The 23,758-nt window shown below is 36.9% G+C and overlaps 1 protein-coding gene across 1 annotated transcript in view; it reads right to left on the bottom strand.

The window, feature by feature from the left end:
- THSD7A (thrombospondin type 1 domain containing 7A) overlaps positions 1–23,758 on the bottom strand; it is a 510,460-nt gene that overhangs the window by 44,227 nt on the left and 442,475 nt on the right. The window contains exons 14-19 of the mRNA XM_025379535.1: positions 20,215–20,393; positions 17,917–17,922; positions 16,110–16,243; positions 9,124–9,277; positions 4,324–4,468; positions 2,886–3,001 (exon numbers count right to left, since the gene is read on the bottom strand). Of these exons, the coding sequence (XP_025235320.1) occupies positions 2,886–3,001; positions 4,324–4,468; positions 9,124–9,277; positions 16,110–16,243; positions 17,917–17,922; positions 20,215–20,393 (734 nt within the window). The remainder of the gene's footprint in view (positions 1–2,885; positions 3,002–4,323; positions 4,469–9,123; positions 9,278–16,109; positions 16,244–17,916; positions 17,923–20,214; positions 20,394–23,758) is intronic.

Genomic DNA, 23,758 nt, shown 5'->3' with positions numbered 1-23,758 from the left:
TCACCTCTACCAAAAAAAAAAAAATATAAAAATTTGCTGGGATTGATGGTGCATGACTGTAGTCCCATCTACTTGGGAGGCTGAGGCAGGAGACTTGCTTGAACCTAGGATGTGGAGGCTGCAGTAAGCTGAGATAGTGCCACTGCACTCCAGGCTGGGCAACAGAGTAAGACTCTCTCCAAAAAAAAAAAAAAAAAAAAAAAAAAGACAAAGAAATAGGAAAATGTAAGAGCTTGTTAGGAGAATATAAATTTTTAAGACTAGAAATTCTTAGAATTTCCAAGATCTTTTTTATTTCTGCATGAAACAGAAGTTAATGTTTTCTAATTTATACAGCAAATAATGGCAAAATTTGTTTTGAAACATTATGTTGTGTTTCAAGTATAGCTCTTAGCTCTAAGTTATCCACTGAGAGAGGATCAGATCATAGCTTTGTGTAATACATCTCTCTGCAGGCGCTCCCATTATATTCTACACCAGTAATACCTAACAGAGCTGAGTGGTATGAAAACTTTTACCACATCACTCAACTGAAGCCTCATAAAGCCTCTTAAAAGTCATGGGAGGTTGGAGATAGGAATCTTGAGGTGATATGATAAAAATAATGTGTTACATTAAAGGTAAATAATAGTTTCATGGGGAAAGTTTGAATCACAGGATTCAATTATTATTGACTTACATATCCACCACTTACACATTTTAGTCCTGTACTAATTTTTTCCTTACATTGATCATATCTCTTTTTTAATTCTCTCTCATTTACCTAAACATCTGTCTACATAAATTATAAAGAAACCTATTCAAAAATCTAATAGGAAAGAAGAAACTGATTACTAGGTATCCAATGAGAAAATGTCTGAAAAACACTAAAGATAAAAATACTACGTAAGTGCTCGTTAGGTTTAACTCTAATCTTCGTCTTTGTTGGATAATAATGCCATCTTTCTTTGTGGCTGTTAGGGAAGCAGCAAGTGTTACCTACTGCTGTGGCACTGAATGCAGGGTTGCACAGTCAAATTGTAAGTCCTTGAAGACGGTGTTTGCTAGAATGTTAAAAGTAGGAGTCCCTAATTGCCATGCAACATTCAAATATTATAATATTTGCATGTAAGCTTAAACTTATCTAGACTCCCATATAATTAAAATTAGTTATTTCCCAGGTTTTTACTCATATTTGATGTAAGAAATCAAGAATCCAGTTTACAGCTTTGTCCTTTAATCATATGAAATAGTTTAAAATTGGTCATGTATGCTTAGGTTTCAGCTTTTGCAAAGCTCTCATTTATTTTTTATTTCATTCTGACCAAGGAGTGCATTTATGTTTGTAAACAAAAAGACGTATTAATCAACTAGAAGTAGATCACAGAAAGCTCTCCAGTCAGTATATGACTATTATCTTCATTAATACTGACTCTCTCTTTTTTTTTTTTTTTTGGAGATGGAGTTTTGCTCTTGTTGCCCCGGTTGGTGTGCAATGATGCGATCTTGGCTCACGGCACCCTCTCCCTTCTGGGTTCAAGCGATTCTCCTGCCTTAGCCTACCGAGTAGCTGAGATTACAGGCATGTGCCACCACGCCCAGCTAATTTTGTATTTTCAGTAGAGACGGGGTTTCTCCATGTTGGTCAGGCTGGTCTTGAACTCCTGACCTCAGGTGATCCGCCTGACTCAGCCTCCCAAAGTGCTGGGATTAGAGGCGTGAACCACCCCACCCAGCTCAATACTGACATTATTCTTATAATGGTTATATTGCTTCAATGTTATTGGTTACAAAACTAAAATGATTCAAGTGTGAAATTTCCAATTATTCAAATTTAAATAATGAATACAGTAAGTTATGTTAGAAGGTTATAGCAGGAGGCATTTATTAACAAAACAAATTTGTGTTTTCACCACATGTGGGTGCTCTGCTTTCATGAACAGAGACATAAGAAGGTTAAATCAGGTCTGTATGATAAATATATCAAATGAATTAAAGTATTTCTGTTTAGAGTTCTCCCCTAGGTATTGGAACAATTTACTGTGGGCTATAATAACCACAGGATGTGTAGAAGAAGACATAGTGACTGTGTATGTTAAACTCTAATGAGGTTACGACCCCCTTCTAGTCTATTCCAGATCTATTGAGGCTCCTGCTTATCTTGGTTAGTATTTGACCCAGTGGACCTCAGATGAATGGAGAGTCAACATTTGTCATGTTTTGGGTATGGAAATTAGATAAAATTATTACAACATAAAGTGTAGCTTCATAAAAATGAAGAAAGGCCAACGACTATGTTTTCTCACATTGCAGAGGCTCACATCTAGGTATGATGACATTACTTTCATCAATTACATGATTATCAGTTACAATTCTCTGTGCCTAGAAGATAATAATGGCTGGCTTCATTCCTTTGTTTGAATTTGAGGTTGTCTCTTCATCAGACCTGAGTACTTAGATGGTCACAGCTGGGTATTAGATCCTAATATCAAAATCTGCTATGAAACCACATGTGATCAGTGTTTAGCAACAAAGAGAATAAATGATGGACCTTGGCAGGTGTCCCAGGCACTACACAAAATTCACATCAAATTACAAAAGATAAGGAGTCTGATTAAAATTTACTGCTTTTATTCACCTTACTTATTGTTCCCCAAGCATTTCTTTCAGAATAGGCTAATTAGCATACCTTTGGGCTCCAAGGAGAAGAAAATACAGGAAATTATATGTCGGAATCCGTAGTATTGGACATTGTATCTTTTCAAGAACATACTTAGCCTGTGAATAGTGCAGAAAAACATCTGCTGGCAATGAGCTGCATGGAGCACGGGTCACTTGGCTCAGCATGAACTGAAATTATTAGAGAAGAATTTACTCGCGAAGATATTAACACAGCATCCACCTACCTCTTCACAATATTTCAGGTCAACTGACTTGCCATCACTTCGAACACAATCCAACATCCTTGTTTTTATTCCATTTCCACAAACTGCCTTCTCACTCAGCTGACATGTACTCCAGTCTGAAAAAAAGGGAAGCCCATCAGAACAGAAGGCTAAGTATGAAACAGATTTCAAATGAAACTCTGATGACCTGAATCACATATTTAATTCACAACTGCTTCCTAAGCCCCATAATCAATCATCCCCCATGCAGAGCATATGGGTCCCAGCTTTGAACATATCAGGAGTCAAATGGAATTGCTGGGGTTGCACATAGCTACAGGGATTATTCTTAAAGGCAGATGTCTACTTGAAAATCTTGATAGCTAGCCATTTGGTGACACTGTAAAAATGGCTTTGGCCTACAGATCAATGTCACTTAAAAACTTTTTTTCCCAATAAAAATATCATTTAAAATCTTAGCATTACTTTTAGCAAAATAATCATAATTGTGACAGATGGTACTTTGTGTAGTTATGTTCAAATAAAACGTATTTTACTTCTTATCCATATTTAGAATGCATGAAAACGCGCACATTTATTAAAGTGATAAAATCACTTCGGCCATATTTATTTAATTCTCTTATTTTATGTCTTTTGCAAAATAGCTCTTTCATCTCTTTTCCCTGGGTAACATAGCATGTCCCAGATAACTTTGATTTCTTTTGTATCATCAAAGGAAACTAAAGAGAAAAACCACAAGAAACAGAGAGCCAATCTGACCTGTTATGTGTCACTGTACAGTTTCTTGAGTTTGTTTCAGAGTGAAAATTACTTGGAAAAAATTCCAAAGTAAGCTTTGGTGTTGTCCCAATTCATATAAACAAATAAAAGATTTTCTTTCCTAGCGTATGCACCTTGATGGTATTAAATGAGATTTAGGGGAAAATGCAATTTATAATAAACCTGTTTTTCTGAAAATACTCATCTATTTTTACCTGCACCTTTTATAGCATTGATTTATAATCTTTGGCAAGTTTGAGACTGCTGACTAATCATGTTTATAAACTGCCCACACCTCATGAATTGTTGCCCCAGTATGCTTTAGCAATTAAGCATCTTCTAAAAAAGAAAGACATTTTTGAATAAATATGATACTTGTGTTAAAAATATTTTAGATTCACCTTCCCAAAGTGAGAGGTTGTCTTATGTAGGAACACTTAGCATATTCACAACCTACTTTAAGGGCTAATGTCTGTGTGACATTTTTATTTCCTCTATCTTGGTGTTTACTAAAACCAGGTAAGTATTTCTGTCATTTAATATGTAATTATTTCTGGGAAAGTAAGCAGCTTGTCCAAAAGGCACACAGATAGAGATGAGCTATACTGACAGGAACACTTCAGAGCTGACAGACACAAGATTTGGACTTAACTCTGTGATCAGATGACGGTCCATGTACCTGTTACATTATAATCATAGTGGTAGCAGTTTTTGTTCAGGTTACAGGGTTCTTTCTCAACAGCATTAGGGCAAGATCTTCCTTCATCAGCTGGTTGTCTGATGGGATCAGCTGACCTTTGCCGGAAACTGCTTTGATTGCAAGGCTTAAAAAGAACAGTACAAATTCTCAGAAAAGTGAATACTCAGCTACACAACTGGTATATTAGAGACAGCACTGGAGCAGGAGTTAGAACATTTGGACCACTGGCTAACTCAGAAAAGTCAGTCAACCTCATTATGCCTCAGTTGTTCAATGTATAAAATGAAGCTGTTGAATGAGATTTTGATGTACCATCTAGCTGTAAGATGCCATGTGTCCAATGCTAATACACACATCACCTCACACCTATACACACACACACATATGGTGGTCATGTTAATTATTATAGAAAGCTATTACATATATATACATATAAAGTTATATGTGTATTATTATATATATAATTATATGTTTGTGGATTATGTATAGTCTTTTGGGCCTTAAAAGACAAGAATAACTTTAAATGACTTGGTGTTAGTGACTTTCCTTTTCCTGATGTACATGTATATATGCATATAAACAATTCTAATTCTGAATTCTAATTTTAATCCTTAATTTAGAATTGAGAAAAAAAAATAAAGTTCTAAGACCTGCAACTGACCAAATGGACCCCCTCTTGGCCATAGGGACCACAGAGAAACCTTGAAAACGGAGTTCTCGGCCTTTAGGCTTTCTTCCCTAAGGGTTATACAGAAACAAGCCCTTTGGAAATACTCACTCTATACCTGATCAACCAATTGTCTTGAAACTGCCTTTGCAAAAATTATAACAGTAAGAAAATTATGGCAGTAAAAGAGATCTGATCTAACCCAACCTCATCTCACTTTTCTCTTAGTTATTCCTGGGTTTTTGGGCTGAGCTAACTTCAAGAAACATTTAGTTTATAGTTTAATTAACAGGCTTTTCCCCAAACTCAAGTGGCTTTGTAAAGCTAATGAAAGGCCATCAGGCTGGGAGAGGAGAGGAACCTGAATTCTGCTAAGGTGTAGACATAAATGATTGCTAGCTACTCCTGCAGATGTTACCACTACAGTAGATTGGCTTTTTGAGATATCTTTTCTGTTTTTTTTTTTGCATGTCTAACACCCAGGGCTCTTCCTGAACCGCCAACCTAGTTCCTGTGGCCCCACCCAGAAGAATTCAGCCCGCAGGAGGACAGCTTTGACTCCCTGTGATTTCATCTCTGCCCAACCAATCAGCAGCAAGCACCCATTACCTGGCAGCCCCACCCCTTTCCCCCAAACTGCCTTTGAAAAACCCCTACCTAGGAGCCTTAGATGAGATTGATTTGAGTACTAACTCCATCTTCCATGTGGCATGGCTGGACTTATGTCTATTAAACTCTTTCTTTACTGCAGTACCCTGGTCTTTATTCATGCAGCAGGCAGGAAGAACCCCTTGGGTGGTTAGAGCCTGACACTGCCTCTTCCTTTTATGGTTGCAACAAAACAGCCAACCAGCATTTCTTCCTAAAAAGAAACCACTGATCAAGGAGTGGTTCTGGGCAGTCCATGGAGAATGTACAGTAAGGGTTTCTCTGACCTCTGTTTCACCTTTTGACATTAGAGCACTGAAAACCCCACCCTTGGATCATGTTAATGCCACCATTTTTGGTACATGGGACACATGAGGGGGCATAAAGCTCAACTGCACATGCGTACTTTTCTCTTTTTATAAATATTCATGACTCCTCATATAGCTTATTAAATATGTATATTTGGCCACCCTGCTCAACACAAATTACTGTTCCCTTTGCCATTCCCTAGAAGTGTCTATTTCTGGCTTCTGGCTGGCAGCTATGATTCCCAGCGTGTCAGGATGGCCACCCTGCAGGCTGCAACCCTTTATGAGATATAAAGCTCTCCTTTCCAAATTTATGAACCTTGTCATTCTTCAGTTGACAACATTTAAAAAGATTGGCTTGCCATTCATCTACTGGTACAGTCTTCTGAAAACAGTTGGTTTCTAAGAATGGTAAGAAACCAGGAACAAGCCTCCATGGACTTTTTAAGGCCTAAAATAATTGCTTCCTCCTCCCCTGCTTCCATTGAACTTTGGTCACACCACTGGAATAACACTATCTGTCTTGACATAATGTGTATTATATAAAGGTCTTGTTCCTTTCTACAGTGCACTAGGAGAAGACTTATGTTTTAGAGAGCAGTATATTTTCCCTACCTAACACAGTTACTGATAGACAGTAAAAGCTTAATCGGTATCTGTTTAATGAAGGCCTGAGGGAAGAAACAAGGTGAGTTAAAGGTAAAATATGTCAAATGAAATTTAGCTTGAATGTAAGCTGTCCACTTACATTCAAGTTCATCCTAAAGGTTTCTTCGCACATAGTGAACTGTACCCTATTTGGATGTGTAAATAGACCGTAACCTACTCTTGTGCAATCACTGAGTTTCAAATGTGGCCGATTGTTCAAATCGTGTTCAAATATGACAAATGCAAAGGAAGGTTTTTAAAAAATCTCAGGATCTCATACACCCTATGCAAAAGGGAAGGGTAAGCCTGGAGGCCGTCTTGCAACATTCTCTTCCACTTGAATAGCTATTGCTAGCATTGTGCCAGATTCCCACGGAAAGGTAAACGGCCTCAGGCATCATGAATGACTGATCCCATAGATGATTCACAGGTAAATTCTTTCATGGCCTCCCACAAACAAGGACATACCAATTGTAACTTTAGGTCTACAGTCTAAGTCTAACTCCTAAAACTCAAGTCTGATTCCACACTGATACTATCAACCACAAGTGTATTTTCCCAGGTTCAGAACAAAAACAAGAGGAGATCAGTCATTCTTCCATCTACCCAGAGATGTCTGCATAATTGATTCTTCCTCTATTACCTTTTTCTCTTCAAACATTCACCTTACCTTATATAAAATGTAGATTATGGGGCACTAACTAGTCTTACAGGAATATAACTATTTGCCTTAATGCCTACCTGCCTCTCTTCCTACGTGTCTCCCCCCATTTAAGGGAATGTATAAACATAAAACATCTTAAACACCTCTTCAGAAAACCTCTTTGCTTTTTCCCAGATGTGTCCTAAAGCTGGCTTATTAAACTTCGATTGATTGGGACTTGTGCCTTAGTTACTCATTCTGTTTATCACAAACGTCAAAGTGTAATCAATCTAGCTGTTGCTGAACCTCGCTTCTGTACATCATTTTCTGTATGTCACTTATCTGCTTCTGCCCAATAATCTTTTCCAACCACGTGGCAGTGCTGGAGCCTCTCTGAACCTGTTCTGGTTTGGGAGGCTGCCCAATTCTTGAATGGTTCTTTGCTCAATTAAACTGTTAAATTTAATTTTTCTAACGTTTTTCTTTAAAGAAATAAAAAGCCCAGGAATCACAGTTTATTCACCTCATTGAATTTTATTCTTATCCAAACATTCCTATTGGCAAACTCTCAGGAACACAAAATATGCTTCAAAACTCTCTTTTATAAATAATAGAACCTCAATAATTCTTCTAAGATGGCTATCCTTGATCATTTAATATAGAAATCTACTGGACAAAGTTCCAGTTTAGTGGTTCCTTTTATTAAAATCCCTATTAATAAGTTTAAGAAGGGGCCTGGGTTCAATATTTCCTATTTTATAAAAATGGAAAATTTTTGTAATATAATATCTGACAAAAAAATCTCACTATTATAAACATAGACAGTGTAGCATGTAGCCCAATTATTTGATGTAACTTCAAATCTGATGCTATGAAATTAGGACAGAAAATCAATTGTATATCCTTGTGAAACAGTTGATTACTACAGTTTAACTTGCATTCCAGTCAACTGCCATCTTTGTTTTATTCCTGCTATATCAGTTGTCTGCTAATCAGTATCTTTAACACTGAAATGGAATATCAATTTCTCCTTGGAAAATATGCACCATAAAGTCTTCTTTGAAATGGTTTTATATCGTATTTCAACAAAATAATTCCATATGTTATTTTTTCCCATGCTTTTGATGCTGTTTTTGAAATGTACAGTTTTACAAAGGTGCCCATGGGTAAGCCAAATATCCTACATAAGCAGCCAGTTCTGTTTCAAATGACTCTCTTCCCAGAGTCTCGTGGATGAGCCCCTACTGGCTGTTGAAACGCAGAAGCTTTTGTGTGATTTGAAACTCTCAGCTGGCTTTCCAGGCCCAAAGAGACACAGAGTCAGTGTGTAAAGAGAAATTCATTGGTGTACAGCTTTCTTCTTCTACTTAGTTTCTTACCCAGTATCTTTTGCTTTTTAGTGTTAATACCCCTGCTGCTGTATTCCCACTGTGTGAGAGATTATTCCTACCATTTAAATAAAAGGTATGGGCAAAAAGCAATGGATGACAATAACTTGACACCATTAAAGTACCTTTACTTCATTCATTTTCCCTTTTACCTGGAGGGAATCATTATCACCACTGCGGTTTTTAACATGCTGTATATTTATAAGGCAAACTGAAGGCCTTTTGTGCTGGGTTAGGATGATGGGTTGAGTAAAGCTTGCAAGAGGTGGAGCTGTTCTAGTGTGAGAGGAAACATTACAAACTTTAAATAGCACAGTCATAGAATGATGTGGCCGAGAAAACACACCTTGCTTTGGTAAATATGCACACAAACAAATTTTACATTGAAGTTATTATATTTTTTAAATAATGTCTTTACAGCTTCAGCGGCAAAGAATTAAATAAACTCTACATTAATAAAAAGGTTAATCATCTTACCAAAACACATCGGGTCCATGGACCCCATTCAGATATCACACAGTCCTCAGGGCATGGTAATTTGCACACTCTAGAGCCCAGAGGCATCTCTTCCGGGTCACAGAGGTAATCCTCTACATGTTCAGAAGGGCCATCTGCTGTATTCTGCATGCATCTAAAAAAGAACATAAACATATTCTAGAAAATATACATACCTTCTCGAAGTGAAGAAAACAGGACAATTAGAATGACCAACCCACAGGACAGATGGTTCTCCTTAAGACATCGTTATGGGGGTGGGGAGTAGGAAGCTTTGTTATCTAATAAAATTCTCCAGAAATGAAGACTTAAAAGGATCTTTGCCTCTCCTAAATATTTGTAGTGCTTCTGCATGATTCAAAAATGTGTTTTGCATTCATGAGTCTTTGAATATAAGAGCCATTGTGTGTATGTAAACTCTGCATGTTATGAAAGCTTCCTCTGAAAGCAGAGGGTCATTTATACACATGTGAGGCAGAAACTAATGAGGAATTGTCCAAAGAGCTTCATAGAGGGCTTACAATTTGGCGTATAATGCATTTATTCTTCTCAAGAAAATGATGGATTTCATAGAGAAGGTAGAGTTAGTTGATTTATATGTGATGAAAGACCAGGCACACTGAAATCTCTAAGTGGGAGATTTCATTGTTTGTGAAAACAACTAGAGGCATTTATCAATTCATTTTGTCATTTTAAAAGTAATTTTAGCCTCCCTTCTGCTCTGAATCTTAAACGAAAGTGAGAAGTGAAAAGACAATTATAATAGGTATAGCATAGGTTCTCTAAATATGGTTATTTGGATTTTCCTACTACTTTACTTAAAAAAATTGTTAGTTTGTGTTCCATTTTATTCTCCTGTAAGCAGTCATGAAGGGCTCCTTATTCATCTTTTGGGAATCTAATTAACATGGCTAGTATCAGACTTCACTTTTGCCATAGTAAATAATCTCTCTGGGCACTTAAATATTATAGCAGGAGAGAAAACCTTTCTCTCTCATGCATAACTTGGAAAAGGTCAGCCAACTTAATGGATTCAGGAAGAGAACTGCATTTCAGGAGTTAAAAAGGAAGGCTTGAACTCTCAAGTCTCTCAAACCTAGTGTCATGTATTAAAATATCAGTTGAATTAAATTGCCAGTGATACCTGGCATCCCAACTTTTCTCAGGGATTTACAATCAGCAGGAACATTCACAAATCTACTCTACAGAGTCCCCTTGCTATGCAATGTTGCTGAACTTAAGAGGAATGTCCTTTCCCTGTGGGATACATTCAAACACTGGAAAGCTGTGTTGTTGGTCATGTCTTAATGGGCCTGTAGCCTGAAAAAATATGCAAATACCTATGCATTTTTTTTTGTACACTGGATACATACATAAAAAGCAATCACAAAAATATGCAAATTAGATATTGATATGATTTCATTGTTGAAAAAAATAAATTACGAATTTTTTGGGAGAACTTGAGTTTCCCAGGAAAAATTTCTACCTTCAATATCATTTTTAAAATGTTCTGTTGACAGCAGCTTAGAGACAACATGTTGCAGACAGGGCATTTCAGTGCTCAAAAGTTGGATTTGCTCCTCAGAATAGATTACATTTGGGTAGGTGCTGTCGCTATATGCAAACATCAACTTGTAGAATTACCTATTGATCCAGAGTTAAGAACAGATATCCAACACTCTATTAGGCAGTTATGTACATAAATCTTTATTTTCAAAGATTTCTCTTGATATGATTTGGCTCTGTGTCCCCACCCAAATCTCCTGTTGAATTGGAATCCTCAGTGTTGCGGGAGGGGCCTGGTGGGAGGTCACTGGATCATGGGGGTGGATGGTCCCCTTGCTGTTCTCATGATAGTGAGTTCTCATGAGATATGATGGTTTAAAAGTATGCAGCACCTCCCCCTTTGCTTTTTCTCTCTTGCCACCAAGTGAAGATGTGCTTTCTTCCCCTTCACCCTTATGCCATGATTGTAAGTCTCCTCATGCCTCCCCGGAAACAGAAGCCTATACAATCCACAGAACCATGAGCTGATTAAACCTCTTTTCTTTATAAATTACCCCATCTCAGGTAGTTCTTTATAGCAGTGTGAAAACAGACTAATACAGAAAATTGGTACAAGAGAAGTGTAGCATTGCTGTAAAGATACCTGAAAAAGTGGAATCAGCTATGGAACTGGGTAATGGACGGAGGTCGGAACTGTTTGGAGGGATCAGAAGATGACAGGAAGATGAGGGAAAGTTTGGAACTTCCTAAAGACTTGTTGAATGGTTGTGACCAAAATGCTGATAGAAATATGGATGGTGAAATCCAGGCTGAGGTGTTCTCAGATGGAGATGACAAGCTTATTGGGAAGTGGAATAAAGCTCACTTTTGCTATACTTTAGCAAAGAGATGGGTGGCATTGTACCCCTGCTCTAGAGATCTGTGGAACTTTGAACCTGAGAGAGATGACTTAGGGTATCTGGCGGAAGAAATTTCTAAGCAGCAAAACATTGAAGATGTGGCCTGGCTGCTTCTAAAAGCCTAACTTATTTGGATAAACAAGTAAATGACTCCAAACTGGAACTTACATTTAAAAAGGAAGAAGAGCACAAAGTTTAGAAAATTTGCAGCCCAGTCATGTGGTAGAAAAGAAAAACCCATTTTCTTGGAAGGAATTCAAGCCAGATGCAAGAATTTGTGTAAGTAAAGAGGAGCCAGATGTTAGTAGCCAAGACAATGGAGAAAATGTCCCCAAGATGTTTCAGATACCTTCATGACAGCCACTCCCATCACAGGCCCAGAGGCCTAGGAGGGAAATTTTGTTTTGTGGGCCAGGCTCATGGTTCCACTGCTCTGTGCAGCCTCAGGACATGGCACCTTGCAACCCAGTCTCTCCAGCTCCAGCCATGGCTAAAAGGGGCCAAGGTACAGCTCAGGCTATTGAATTAGAGGATGCAAGTCCCAAAACCTTTATGGCTTCCCCATGGTGTTAGGCCTGTGGGTGCACAATAGCTAAGAGTTCAGGCTCAGGAGCCTCCACCTGGATTTCAGAGGATGTATGGAAATGCATGGATGTCCTGGCAGAAGTCTGCTGCAGGGGTAGAGCCTTCACTAGTAGGGCAGTGTGAAGTGGTAATGTGGGGTTGGGTCCCCCCACTGACAGAGTCCCCACTGGGGCACTGTCTAGTGGAGCTGTGGAAGTAGGGCCACAGTCCTCCAGACCCCAGAATGACAGATGGACTGACAGTTTGCACTGTGCACCTGGAAAAGCTATAGACACTCAATGCCAGCTCATGAAAGCAGCCTTGGGGACTGTACCCTGCAGAGCCACAGGGGTCGAGCTGCCCAAGGCCTTGGGAACCCACCCCTGTGTCATTGTGGCCTAGATGTGAGACACAGAGTCAAAGGAGATTATTTTGAAGCTTTAAAATTTAATGACTGACCTGCTGGGTTCTGGACTTGCATGGGGCCTGAAACCTCTTTGTTTTGGCCAATATCTCCCATTTGGAATGGGGGAATTGTATCTTGGAAGTAACTAACTTGTTTTAGATTTTACAGGTTCATAGGCAGAGGGGACTTGCCTTGTCTCAAATGAGATTTTGGATTTGAAATTTTGAGTTAATGCTAGAATGAGTTAAGGCTTTGGGGAACTGTTGGGAAGGTATGGTTGTGTTTTGAAATACGAGAAGTACATGAGATTTGGGAAGGGCCAGGGTGGAATGATATGATTTGGCTCTATGCCCCTACCCAAATCTCATGTTGGGGGAGGGACCTGGTAGGAGGTGATTGGATCATAGGGCAGATTTTCCCCTTGCTGTTCGCATGATAGTGAATGAGTTCTCATGAGACCTGGTTGTTTGTAACGTGTGTGGCACTTCCCCCTTCACCCTTTCTCTCTCCTGCTGCCATGTGAAGACGTGCTTGCTTCTCCTTCACCGTTTTGTCATGATTGTAAGTTTCCTGAAGGCTCCTTAGCCATGTCTCCTGTACTGCCTGTGGAACTGTGAGTCAATTAAACCTCTTTTCTTTATAAATTAGTCTCAGGAAGTTCTGTATAGCACTGTGAGAACAGACGAATACATCTCTCTTCCTTTTATTTTTTGTTATACAAGTAATATACTCATTTTAAGAAAATAAGAATAAAAATTACCACAATTTCATCAGAGATAACCACACGTAACAGACTATATTAATAGACTATTACTTTAAATATATATTTTCATTTTAAAAATAGAAGCAAATTTTACCTATTTGTACCATTTAAAAAATCTACAATATATTATGATCATCTTCTTGTCATTAACTATTTTTCTAAGATATATTTTAATGTCTACATTTGAATTCCATTGCTTAAATGTGCCACAATTGCTAAAATGTTCCTGTTGTAGCATTCAGGCTACTTAACGGGCTTTATTTTTGTTATTTTGCATTAAAAATTTTTATAATCACCCTAGAATACAGAATATTTGGATCAAGTTTTAAGCCCAAAGAAGGGACTTTAAATTCCTTTGCTTTCTTCAAATTCTTGGTCTTTCTTTCAAGGAGCAAGAATTATACTGTGAGAAAACTGAACTATATTAGAGATACATGGTGTACAACCAAGTTGTAGGCAAACGGTGAAGTCAGAAGTCCATCATAGGTGTGGTAATAAGAGAGTGTATTTTCTGCATAGATTTAAAAAGCAACAATAACTAAATCTGTCTGTTTTTTATTATCACTATGTGCTGGCAATTCTAGAGAAAGTCAGTGAAAAAAATATCCTTCCCTACCAAGGCAAACCACTTCTACCACCACTCCTTGATAGGCTATAACATCCTTAAAGAGGAAGAGTGTAATTGAATAAATTTAAACTTCCTTTTTTATAGACCCATCTATCCTGAAAATGTCACCCAACACTTGCATTGAAGCAGGACATTTTGACCTTCATTAGCAGAAGATAATTTAAGGGAGGTGTACTACTCAATCAGTAACAAACAGAAACATCATTACATGATTAGAGATCGCAATCAATACTGACCTCTTTTCTCTATTTGCATTGAAGTTGTTTACTAAAAAAATAAATTGATCTGAAAAGTTACTTTGTTTAGAATGTGTTTGGAAATGTTAAGAGTATCTATTTACAAAGCAAAAAAAAAAAAAAAAAAGTAACATGTACACAGACAGTGGAAGGGAAAGCTGAAGAAAACCACCCAGTAGTTCTTTTATTATAAATTTTTTTTTTGTTTGAGATGGAGTCTTGCTCTGTGGCCAGGCTGGAGGGCAGCGCCACCATCTCAGCTCACTGCAACCTCCATCTCCGGGATTCAAACAATTCTCCTGCCTCAGCCTCCTGAGTAGCTAGGACTACAGGTGTGCGCCACCATGCGCAGCTAATTTTTGTATTTTTAGTAGAGATGGGGTTTCACCATGTTGGCCAGGATGATCTTGATTTCTTAATCATGTGATCTGCCTTCCTCGGCCTCCCAAAGTGCTGGGATTACGGGCATGAACTGCTGCACCCGGCCTATAATTTTTTTTTACTAATGAAACAACAAACCTGATCAAAGTCTTAATGTAATATTTTTTAATTTTGAAGAAAAAAATAACTTGAAAGGAGAATAGTGGAAAACAGAATCTCTTCTTTTTTCTGTGTCCCTATCTACTCATTACCTCTCTACATCTTCCCCATTCCCGGTCTACCTATATTAAGGTCCTCAGAGAAAAAATAAATTGAGAGTTCAGATGGGCTTTTGAAAAAAGAAATATAAAACTTTTTATTAGACATAAATTATATACAGGCTCATATCAAAGGTTTTATATGGTAAAACAAATATTAACTTGTTCTGCTTTCCTACTGAAGTAGACTAAAACATATCAATCTTAAATGCATGAAAGGTTGGGTTATGGGTAAGAATGAACTTCTTCATAACTTGGGTTGCTGTGTGCTGGATGTTCTTATATTTGTCTTTCCTGGGTGTTACTGAGAAGGGTTAAAAGAAACCAGTGTATTTAAAAAGAGTGGAGGGAGAAATGGGTTTGAATTCCAATGCTGCCACTTTAATAGATGGGTGTTCTTGGTACGTTATTTAGTACTTGGGAATCTAATCTACAAAATGGAGGTGATAAAACCTCATGCACTTGTTTCACAGAGTTCTACAGCCCTTAAGGATCATGTGATAAATGCTGTATGGAAAATTTAATGAGTATCAATCTAGTGTTAGGCAGTAGGGAATTCTTATGAATATGGTGGGTTCTCTGTTTTAAGAAATTTATAGTTTTATTACAGGGATAGACATGGAGAGGGGTCTTTTCAATACAGTGAGGAGTATATGGAGTGTAATAGAACAACCCTGTCCAATGGAACTTTCTGCCATGACGAAAAAATACTCTATGTCTGTGCTGTCCAACAGATAGCTGCCAGCCACATGTGGCCATGGAGCTCTGAGGCATGGCTAGTGTGACTGGGGAGATGAATTTTTAATTTAATTTAATCTTAATTTGTTTAAATTTAAATTGAGTTAGTGCAGCTAGTGGCTATCCTATTGACCAGTGTAGCTACAGAAGAACAAGTGACAGGCAGGAACTAGCTGGGGGTTTCAGAGAAAGCTCCTTGGATAACAGGATAGTATTCTGTTAGCCAGTTTGATACAAAAGAGCAAGAGTTTAAAACAGATTATTTTAAAAATGAACTTGGACATATATTTGGCTTTTAAGCAAAAAAGTTATTGGGGTTGAAAATCTGCATTAGTTCAGATTGAATACGCTGTTCCTTCTCTTTAAGGGTATTTGAAGTGAAGCTTCCTAAATCAGAAGGCCAGAATAGAATAAACTGCTGCTTGAAGCCGATTCTCCTAGAGTTTTCCATGAACACAGATTCCCTAAAAGCAAAACTGCAGACAATTTTATCCAGAAGACTGGGGAGGAGTGAACGGTTGTGTTGGCACATGTGCAATTGGGAGATGGTTTTGTGTCTTGCTTCTCTGTATAATTAGGCTTTGTCTTACCTCACTTTTCGGGTTTGCACGCCCTCTCCACAGTTCTCCCGCATATTCACAAAAGTCACCTTGCAGATGCTCCAGGGCTCTGTGACCCATAGGTACTGGTTGCAGTCACTGTGGCATGGGACAACCTCATACACCTGAAACACACATGGCTCTCAGCAATCTCAGGGAATCTGGTAAGAGTGAGCAAGAAGACTTCCACACCATAACAACAATCATTCCACTGTTAAGCTACTTCCATTCCCCTCCTTTATGGCTTATTATTCTAACATTGCAATAGAGAGAACTCAAGAGTTCTAGCAGTAAAGGATAGGGCTAACCATGTTGTATTCTGTTGCTCTGCTATTACGCTGCAGGTGTGAATCCAATCAACTGGATCACATTAGAAAGGTTACATATTTTCCTGTGCTGACCCTTAACACACTGTATTGTAACTTTCTGGACCATTTGTGTAATTTACAGTTTTGTGTGACTTCAATACTAGCCCAGGGTGCTCACATGTTAGGTACTCAACAGGGATTTGCAGAATGATTGAATGAACAATGAATTGATGAATTAAGTATGTATAAAACATAGCTGTTTTCCAAATAAATACAATTTGACCTATTTTCCAGATAAGTATAAATCATGATGAGAATTTACATTTTTGGTGTGTATCATATGGGAAACTAAATTAAAAAGATAAACAATATGAAATAAAGTCATCTTAAAATGAATCCTCAATCATTTAAGGATTGGAAGCAGAGTCTGATATTGGTCTACAACCCCAAGCAGCGAGGGCCACATGAAACAAAGCAATTTGTCTCTGCTCCAGGGTCCATAAAGCCTTTCAGTCCCACATTTGGGGTGGTGTGCTTGGTCTCAGGGTTTTTAGTACAATGAACTAATTATGTTCTTTTTTCAACGAGAAGAATGACTAAATAAAGGAAATAAATGACACTTAATCCACTGCAACCAAGCTGACTCAGGCATTAAATACAATTCTTTGAAAGTATTTTTCTAATCTATGATAGTACAACTCTATTCCTTATTTTATACACACACACACACTTCTTGAAGAGACAGAGAGAGAGAGAGAGAGAAGAGAGAAACTATAGCTTTTTATGGGATGAATTCTAGAAAAGATAGACTTAAATAGCCCTTTGGAGCCATTCTTTTGTGCCAATTTTAGTGCACTAAAAACCTAAGTAAAATGAATAAAGTGGACCTGTCTCAAAGAAGAATGAAAAATGCACTGTTGGAGTCAAATTCTGCAATGATTGCCATAAGTGATTACATTCACATTTAGGTGCTGTATTAAAATAGAACTAAATAGCACAGGATAAAACATTATCCTACAACTCATGGTGAAAAGGAAAACTGAAGGAGAAATGCTGTTCTTCCTAATCCTTTGATGGCTTTTATTTTAATCGCCTGTATTGAAGTGAATACCGATCAGTTCAGAACAATCTCCAACCCACCCATTTTCAGTCCACTTGCACTTTTTCCTTCTCCCTCTGAAAAGCACAAGACCATTAATAACAGGTGTCACTCGCCTATCAAGATTAGCGAAGTGAAACTTGTTCTTCCCAACTCTTGTTCACCTCGGTCCTTAATATTACAATGAGGGATATGAAATACAGGAACACAGGTAACTATGATATAAAAGAAAAATAAAACAGCTATAGAAAAAATTCTTTAATGGAAAATGTGATATTTTCTCCCTGTAAAACATAAAAGACAAGGCAAGAAGAGAAATGTGTTCTCAGAAACCAGGAAATTTTAGAAAAGAAGCATTCTATTAAGAACCATGAGTTTTAAGAGTTCTTACCTGTGCCTGGAGTGGTGTTCAACAGGAATGATGAAAAAGGAAACAAGATAGGTGAAAACGTCAGTATGCTATGAGAAGAACTCGTGGTAAGTTTCAAGTATTATTACTTAAATGTAAAAACCTACTTTTTTGGTAAAATATTAGAACATTTTTCTTAGGTCATAGGAGATAATACACAACTACTTATTATTGTTGAAAAGTAAGACACACAAATGAGTATTGTAAATAGCAGAGCCAATGAAAAAATTAGATGGGCAGGATGGAGAAATCTTGGAAAACGGAGTTGACCTCAGAATACATAGCATGGGAAATTGATATATGATGCAAATAACTTGTGATCCAACTTGTCAATGGACTATTGTCGATCAGTATATTTGTAGCTTGATCTAGCCATTGATTTACCTTAATTAGTTCAGCTGTTTTGTAGAAAATGAGGATTTGAGTACTTCCTTCCTCAGCTAGAAAAATAGAAACTCAGAGACCGTTTTCAAGCCAACAGGCTTCTGATTATTTTACTGAGGAATGTATAATTGTAGTAAACATCTATGTAATTTAAAATTTTCAACATTAACACAAATCTTTACATTTTTATTTTCCCTAAACATCTCACTAATACACAAATTCATAAAAGTCTCTATTTTTATGCAGAATATTTATGCTCAAATGTTCAAAAATGTATTATTTGTTTTTGCTTTGATTTTTCGGTTGTTAATGTCTCAATAAGCCTTCAGTCAACTGATACCAAGTCACAATACCCCTGTCAAACTGCATCAGAATATATTAGAGTTGGAAAGTGACAAATGGTTTAGGCTAAACGCTAGTAATAGCAAAGACAACTTGGCCTGAGGTTTTGAACCTTTTGAAATTCACACTTAAGGAAAATCTGAGGCAAACACAGATTTTAATTGCATATCTGACTGGGTGCACACATACATACTAAAGTGAAATAGGTATGAGCACATGGAGAATTTCTCTTTATTAGGATTGTGAATCATACATAATTTATCAAAATTTAAATTTGCTACTGAAAATTCAAGGTTTCAAAATGTGTAGAGAAATATTCTTTTGTATTATAAACATTTTAGTTCAGTTATTCTGTTTTACAGTTATATAATTATAGTTGCTGAACTGAATTTTCTTCTTTGGAAATTTCCTTAGCATCTTAGAAACACAAAATGCTCTGTGACAGGGAAGCTAAACTACCAGTAGATGGCAGCAAGGGAGTGTGTTATTTACCCTCCATTGCACCTAAAGATAAAATCAGCAACTTCACTTGGGGAACAATCAAGACTCTTTAGAGTACTTATTATAGAATTTAACTTTTCACGATCTTCATCTTAATTTACTTAATTCCAAAGGTCTTTCTGTTTTCTCTACAATGTACTTTTATTATGAACAAAGCTATGTCAATCTGGGAAGTAAAGTATGTATACAGATAAGCAGTGTGTTTAGAGATTAAAATGAGTCTATATATGTGTGAAACAGTTCTACATATCTAAGGACTTGATTCATTTGGTTGTGATTTAAATTCAAATACACAACTTAACACCCACACATAATATATGAAATTATTCTTTGTTAATTCACCTGTAGGCCAAACATGGTAATAATTGTCGGATTAGGGTACATTTCATTTAAATTAGTCACAATTCCTCCATTAGGCTTTTTTCTTTTTATTTCTAATAGAACAGAATAACAACTATTAACAGCAGGTAAGAAAGAATGCATCAAAAGTCAGAGTTCCAAATAAAACTGAAAATGGTCAATCAGTAAATTGATAACATACTTATAGTGACTTTGAGGCCATCTTTGTAGTTGTTTTTCTCAATTTGTTTTATATCAAACACATTTAAACAAACAGTATATATTTTTCCTAATTTTAGACCCAAATCCATATTATTTCTTTGATTTTAATTTAAGTAGTTGGTAATTGAGATGTCTTTTCTGACAGTCTGGGGAAACTATAAGAATGAGATAATCTCAGCCTACATGTTAGATACAATCTTATGACAGATTAAATACCTTGACATTATTTCAAAGATAGGTGTCATTTTTCTCTCCATTGAATTATATACATATTCATATACTTGCAAGGTATGGAATCTCCAGAGAATACAGAGATAATATGTCTAATTTGAAATTTTAAGAACATATGTATATTTATTCAGGCATTCTAATGGTAAAAATGGGTCAATTTTTTATTCAATAGGTATTATTTACTCTTCTCCATTTTGGAGAAAAAAATCAGATCATTGTGAATCTCAACAATATCTTAACACTGTCAATGATAGAAAATACCTGGTTGACATGGTCCAGTTTTGGGCAAGGCCTTCCTCCATTATATGGTTTTTCACGCAGCCATTTAGAACGAACCTTTACACCGCTTCCACAGGACTTGCTGCAGCGCGACCAGTTGGACCACTCACTGAGCTTGCAGTCTGAGGGGCAGGGGATGATGCAGGCCTCTTCAATGTAACCTGAGTGAAGGAAAATGAGACAAGAGTCATCTCCTCTACCTGTCACTCTCCCACTACCACCCACTATTCTAGCTCATTTAGAAGGTCCAAGACTGACTTGACAGCAGCATGCAAATGCAGAGGTGTCTCCGTTGTTAGGGACTTAAATTAAATTCTGCAGGAAAATGTCACATATATACAGTGACTCTGTTAAAATAACAGTTGAGCAGCTGCCATGTGGTCTGCTTAGGATTCATGCTCACCATATTTCAACATTTCTGACTGACAGCTCGTGTTTAATTGACAATAACCTGTCTGCTGCCATATCATTCTCATGCTGACAGAATGATACATTAAAAAATTATAACAGTTTTCTGTAAAAGCCTATCTGTTAATGTCACACAAGTTCAGGGTTCTGAGTCCATGCAACATTCTTTCTTAAGAAATCCCAGTCCCTTTCACTCAGTACCCAAAAGGAACCATTTAACTTAGCATCTTGTTTTTCTCCTCCTTTGAAAATAAAGTCTGAAGAAAAACGAAGGATGTTAAGTAATGTCTCATATTTTATATGCTGTCACTTTCAAGGCACCTTCACATCTTATATCCATTTGATTCTCTTGAAAATCTTATGTATGAATTGTGCAAGTATTGATATTCTAACAGGCAGATAAGAAAACAAATGCAGAGTGATGACTAACTGAGTCCAAGGTTACACAGTAAGGGATGGGGAAAAGTTTTCTGACGTCTGATCCAGTACTCATTCCATCAAATCACCCAACCAATTCAGTTAATAGTGCACAGATTTGTTTTGGGAAATGGGAGTATTCTATCTTTGAATAGTTCTTAACTGCAAACTTGCCATTTCACAATACAAATTAAACACTATTATTCTCAAGGCAAACATGTGAAAACAGCAAAATTCCTCTAGTCAAGAATGAAATACACGATTGTCCTCTACAATAGTCTGAATGTGGAGAGAGGGTGTTCTTGGTACAGGAAAACACTCTGCCTTACCATTTTATCTCAACAGCAGAGATTCGATTTTGACAATGATTCTAATGTAAACAGTTGATACTAGGCAACTCTAGGTAGATTTTTAAAAATTTATGGAGATATAATTCATATTCCATAAAAATAATCTCATGTTTTGGTTTTCAGTATGTTTGCTGAGTTGTGCAACCATCACCACCATCTAATTTTAGAATATCTGTTTTACTCCAAAAATAAACCCTATGGCTACTGGCAGCCACTTCCTATTTTCCCCTTCCTCATCCCCTGCCAACCATAAATCTGCTTTCTATCTCTATGAATTTGCCTAATCTAGACATTTTGTATAAATGAAATAAAACATTATGTGATCTTATTTCTATTTTGTTTTAGAGATGATGTCTCACTCTGTCACCCAGGCTGGAGTGCAGTGGTGTCATCATAGCTCACAGCAGCCTTGACCTCCTGCACTCAAGAGATCCTCCTACATCAGCCTCTTAAGTAGCTGAGCTGGGACTAAGGGTGCTCACCATCATGCCAGGCGGATTTTCATATTTTTTAATAGAGATGAGGTATTACTGTGTTGCTCAGGTTGGTCTAGAACTTCTGGCCTCAAGCTATCCTTGGCCTTCCGAAGTATCGGGATTACAGGTGTGAACCACCACGCCTGGCTGGCTTCCTTCACTTAGTACAATGTTTTCAAGGTTCATTTATGTTATAGCATGTATCAGTTCTTCAGTCCTTTCTATGACTGAATAATATTTCATTGTATGGACATTTCACATTGTTTATCCACTCATCAGTTAATGGACATTCGAGTTCTCACTTTTTGTCTAGGAATAATGCTGCTAGGAACATTTGTTTACAAGCTTCTGTGTGGGCATACATTTTCAATTCCCTTGAATATATACATTACAGTGAAATTGCTCAGTCATGTGGTAACCCATTTAGCTTTTTCAGGAAGTGTCACTGTTTTCCAAAATGACTGCACCACTTTACATTCCACAAGATATGTATGCATGTTCCAATTTCTATGAATTCTTGTCAAACTTGTTATTGTCTCTTTTTTAAAATTGTAGTGTTCCTTGAAGAACAAAAGTTGTAAATGCTAATGAAGACCAGTTTGTCTTTTTTCCTTGGTTGTTACTGCTTTGGTATTATATCTAGGAACCCACTACTGAAATCAAAGTCATCTAGGTTTAGAGTTGTGTTTTCTCATGAGAATTTTACAGTTTTAGCTTGTATATTTAGGTGCATGTTTCATTTTGAGTTAATTTTTGTTTATGATAAAAGGTAGAGGTCCAACTTCATTCTTTTGCATGTGGTTATTGAGTTATCCTGTCTTCAGTTGTTGAAAAATACTGTTATTTCCTAATTGAACTGTTTTGGCACCCTTGTTGAAAATCAGTTGGCCACAATGTAACGATTTTGTTTTGAACCCTAAATTCCATTTATCTCTGTGTCTAGTTTCATGATAGTACCATAGTCTTGACTACTGCAACTTTGTAGCAAGTACTGAAATCCAGAAGTGTGAGTCTTCCTATTTTGTTTATCCTTTTAAAGATAGATTTGGCTATTTTGAGTCAAATTTCTATATACATTTTAGAATAAGATTGTCAATTTCTGCAAAAAATTGCAGCTATGATTTTGATAGGAATTGTGTCAAATTTGTTGATCAGTTTGGGAGTACTGCTGTCTTAACTCAGACACATGGAATTTATTTCCATTTATATAGATCTTTAATTTCTTTCAATGATGTTTTATAGTCTTCAGTGTACAGGTCTTGAACTTATTTTGTTATATTTCTAAGTATTTTATTCTTTTTAGCGTAGGTAGGTTTTTAAAAAGAACCAACAAGCATTAATTTCTTTAACTACAGGAAAGTCAGACCACCTTTAAACCAAAATGGCAAATTTAATCTATAAGATTGTGCCCCAACTGTCCTGTACTGAAAGTGTTAAAATACTAATTTACTATATAGTATTTCCTAGCCTTGCCTAATCATAAATTACCTGAGACACATGTTAAAAATACAAGCTTCCACCACTCTCAAGTTACTGACATTAATATAATCCATCATGCTTATTCAGGTTTCACAAGTTTTACTTTCAATCATTTGTGTGTGTGATTGTGTAGGACTTAAGTTAGGAAGAGCTACTGTAAGATACAAGCAGAACCAAAAAAATGGAAGATAGATTTCTGGCATATCTTTTTATGTAATATCTCCTATACATTTGTCAGAGATATTTGTTTTAACCTTTGTATTGTAGTCTTCATACACGAAAGTGCATTTTCCATAGATGTAAATTTCACTGAACACACCCATGAAATAAATAGTCCAGAACTCTCCTCTGTATTCCCTTCCAGCCACTACCTCTTCTTAGAAGAGCAACCACTAT

This window comes from Theropithecus gelada, chromosome 3 (genome assembly GCF_003255815.1).
Source record: "Theropithecus gelada isolate Dixy chromosome 3, Tgel_1.0, whole genome shotgun sequence".
Taxonomy (NCBI): Eukaryota; Metazoa; Chordata; class Mammalia; order Primates; family Cercopithecidae; genus Theropithecus; species Theropithecus gelada.
Note: the sequence above shows the minus strand (reverse complement) of the source record. Positions and strands in the feature narration are given on the sequence as shown.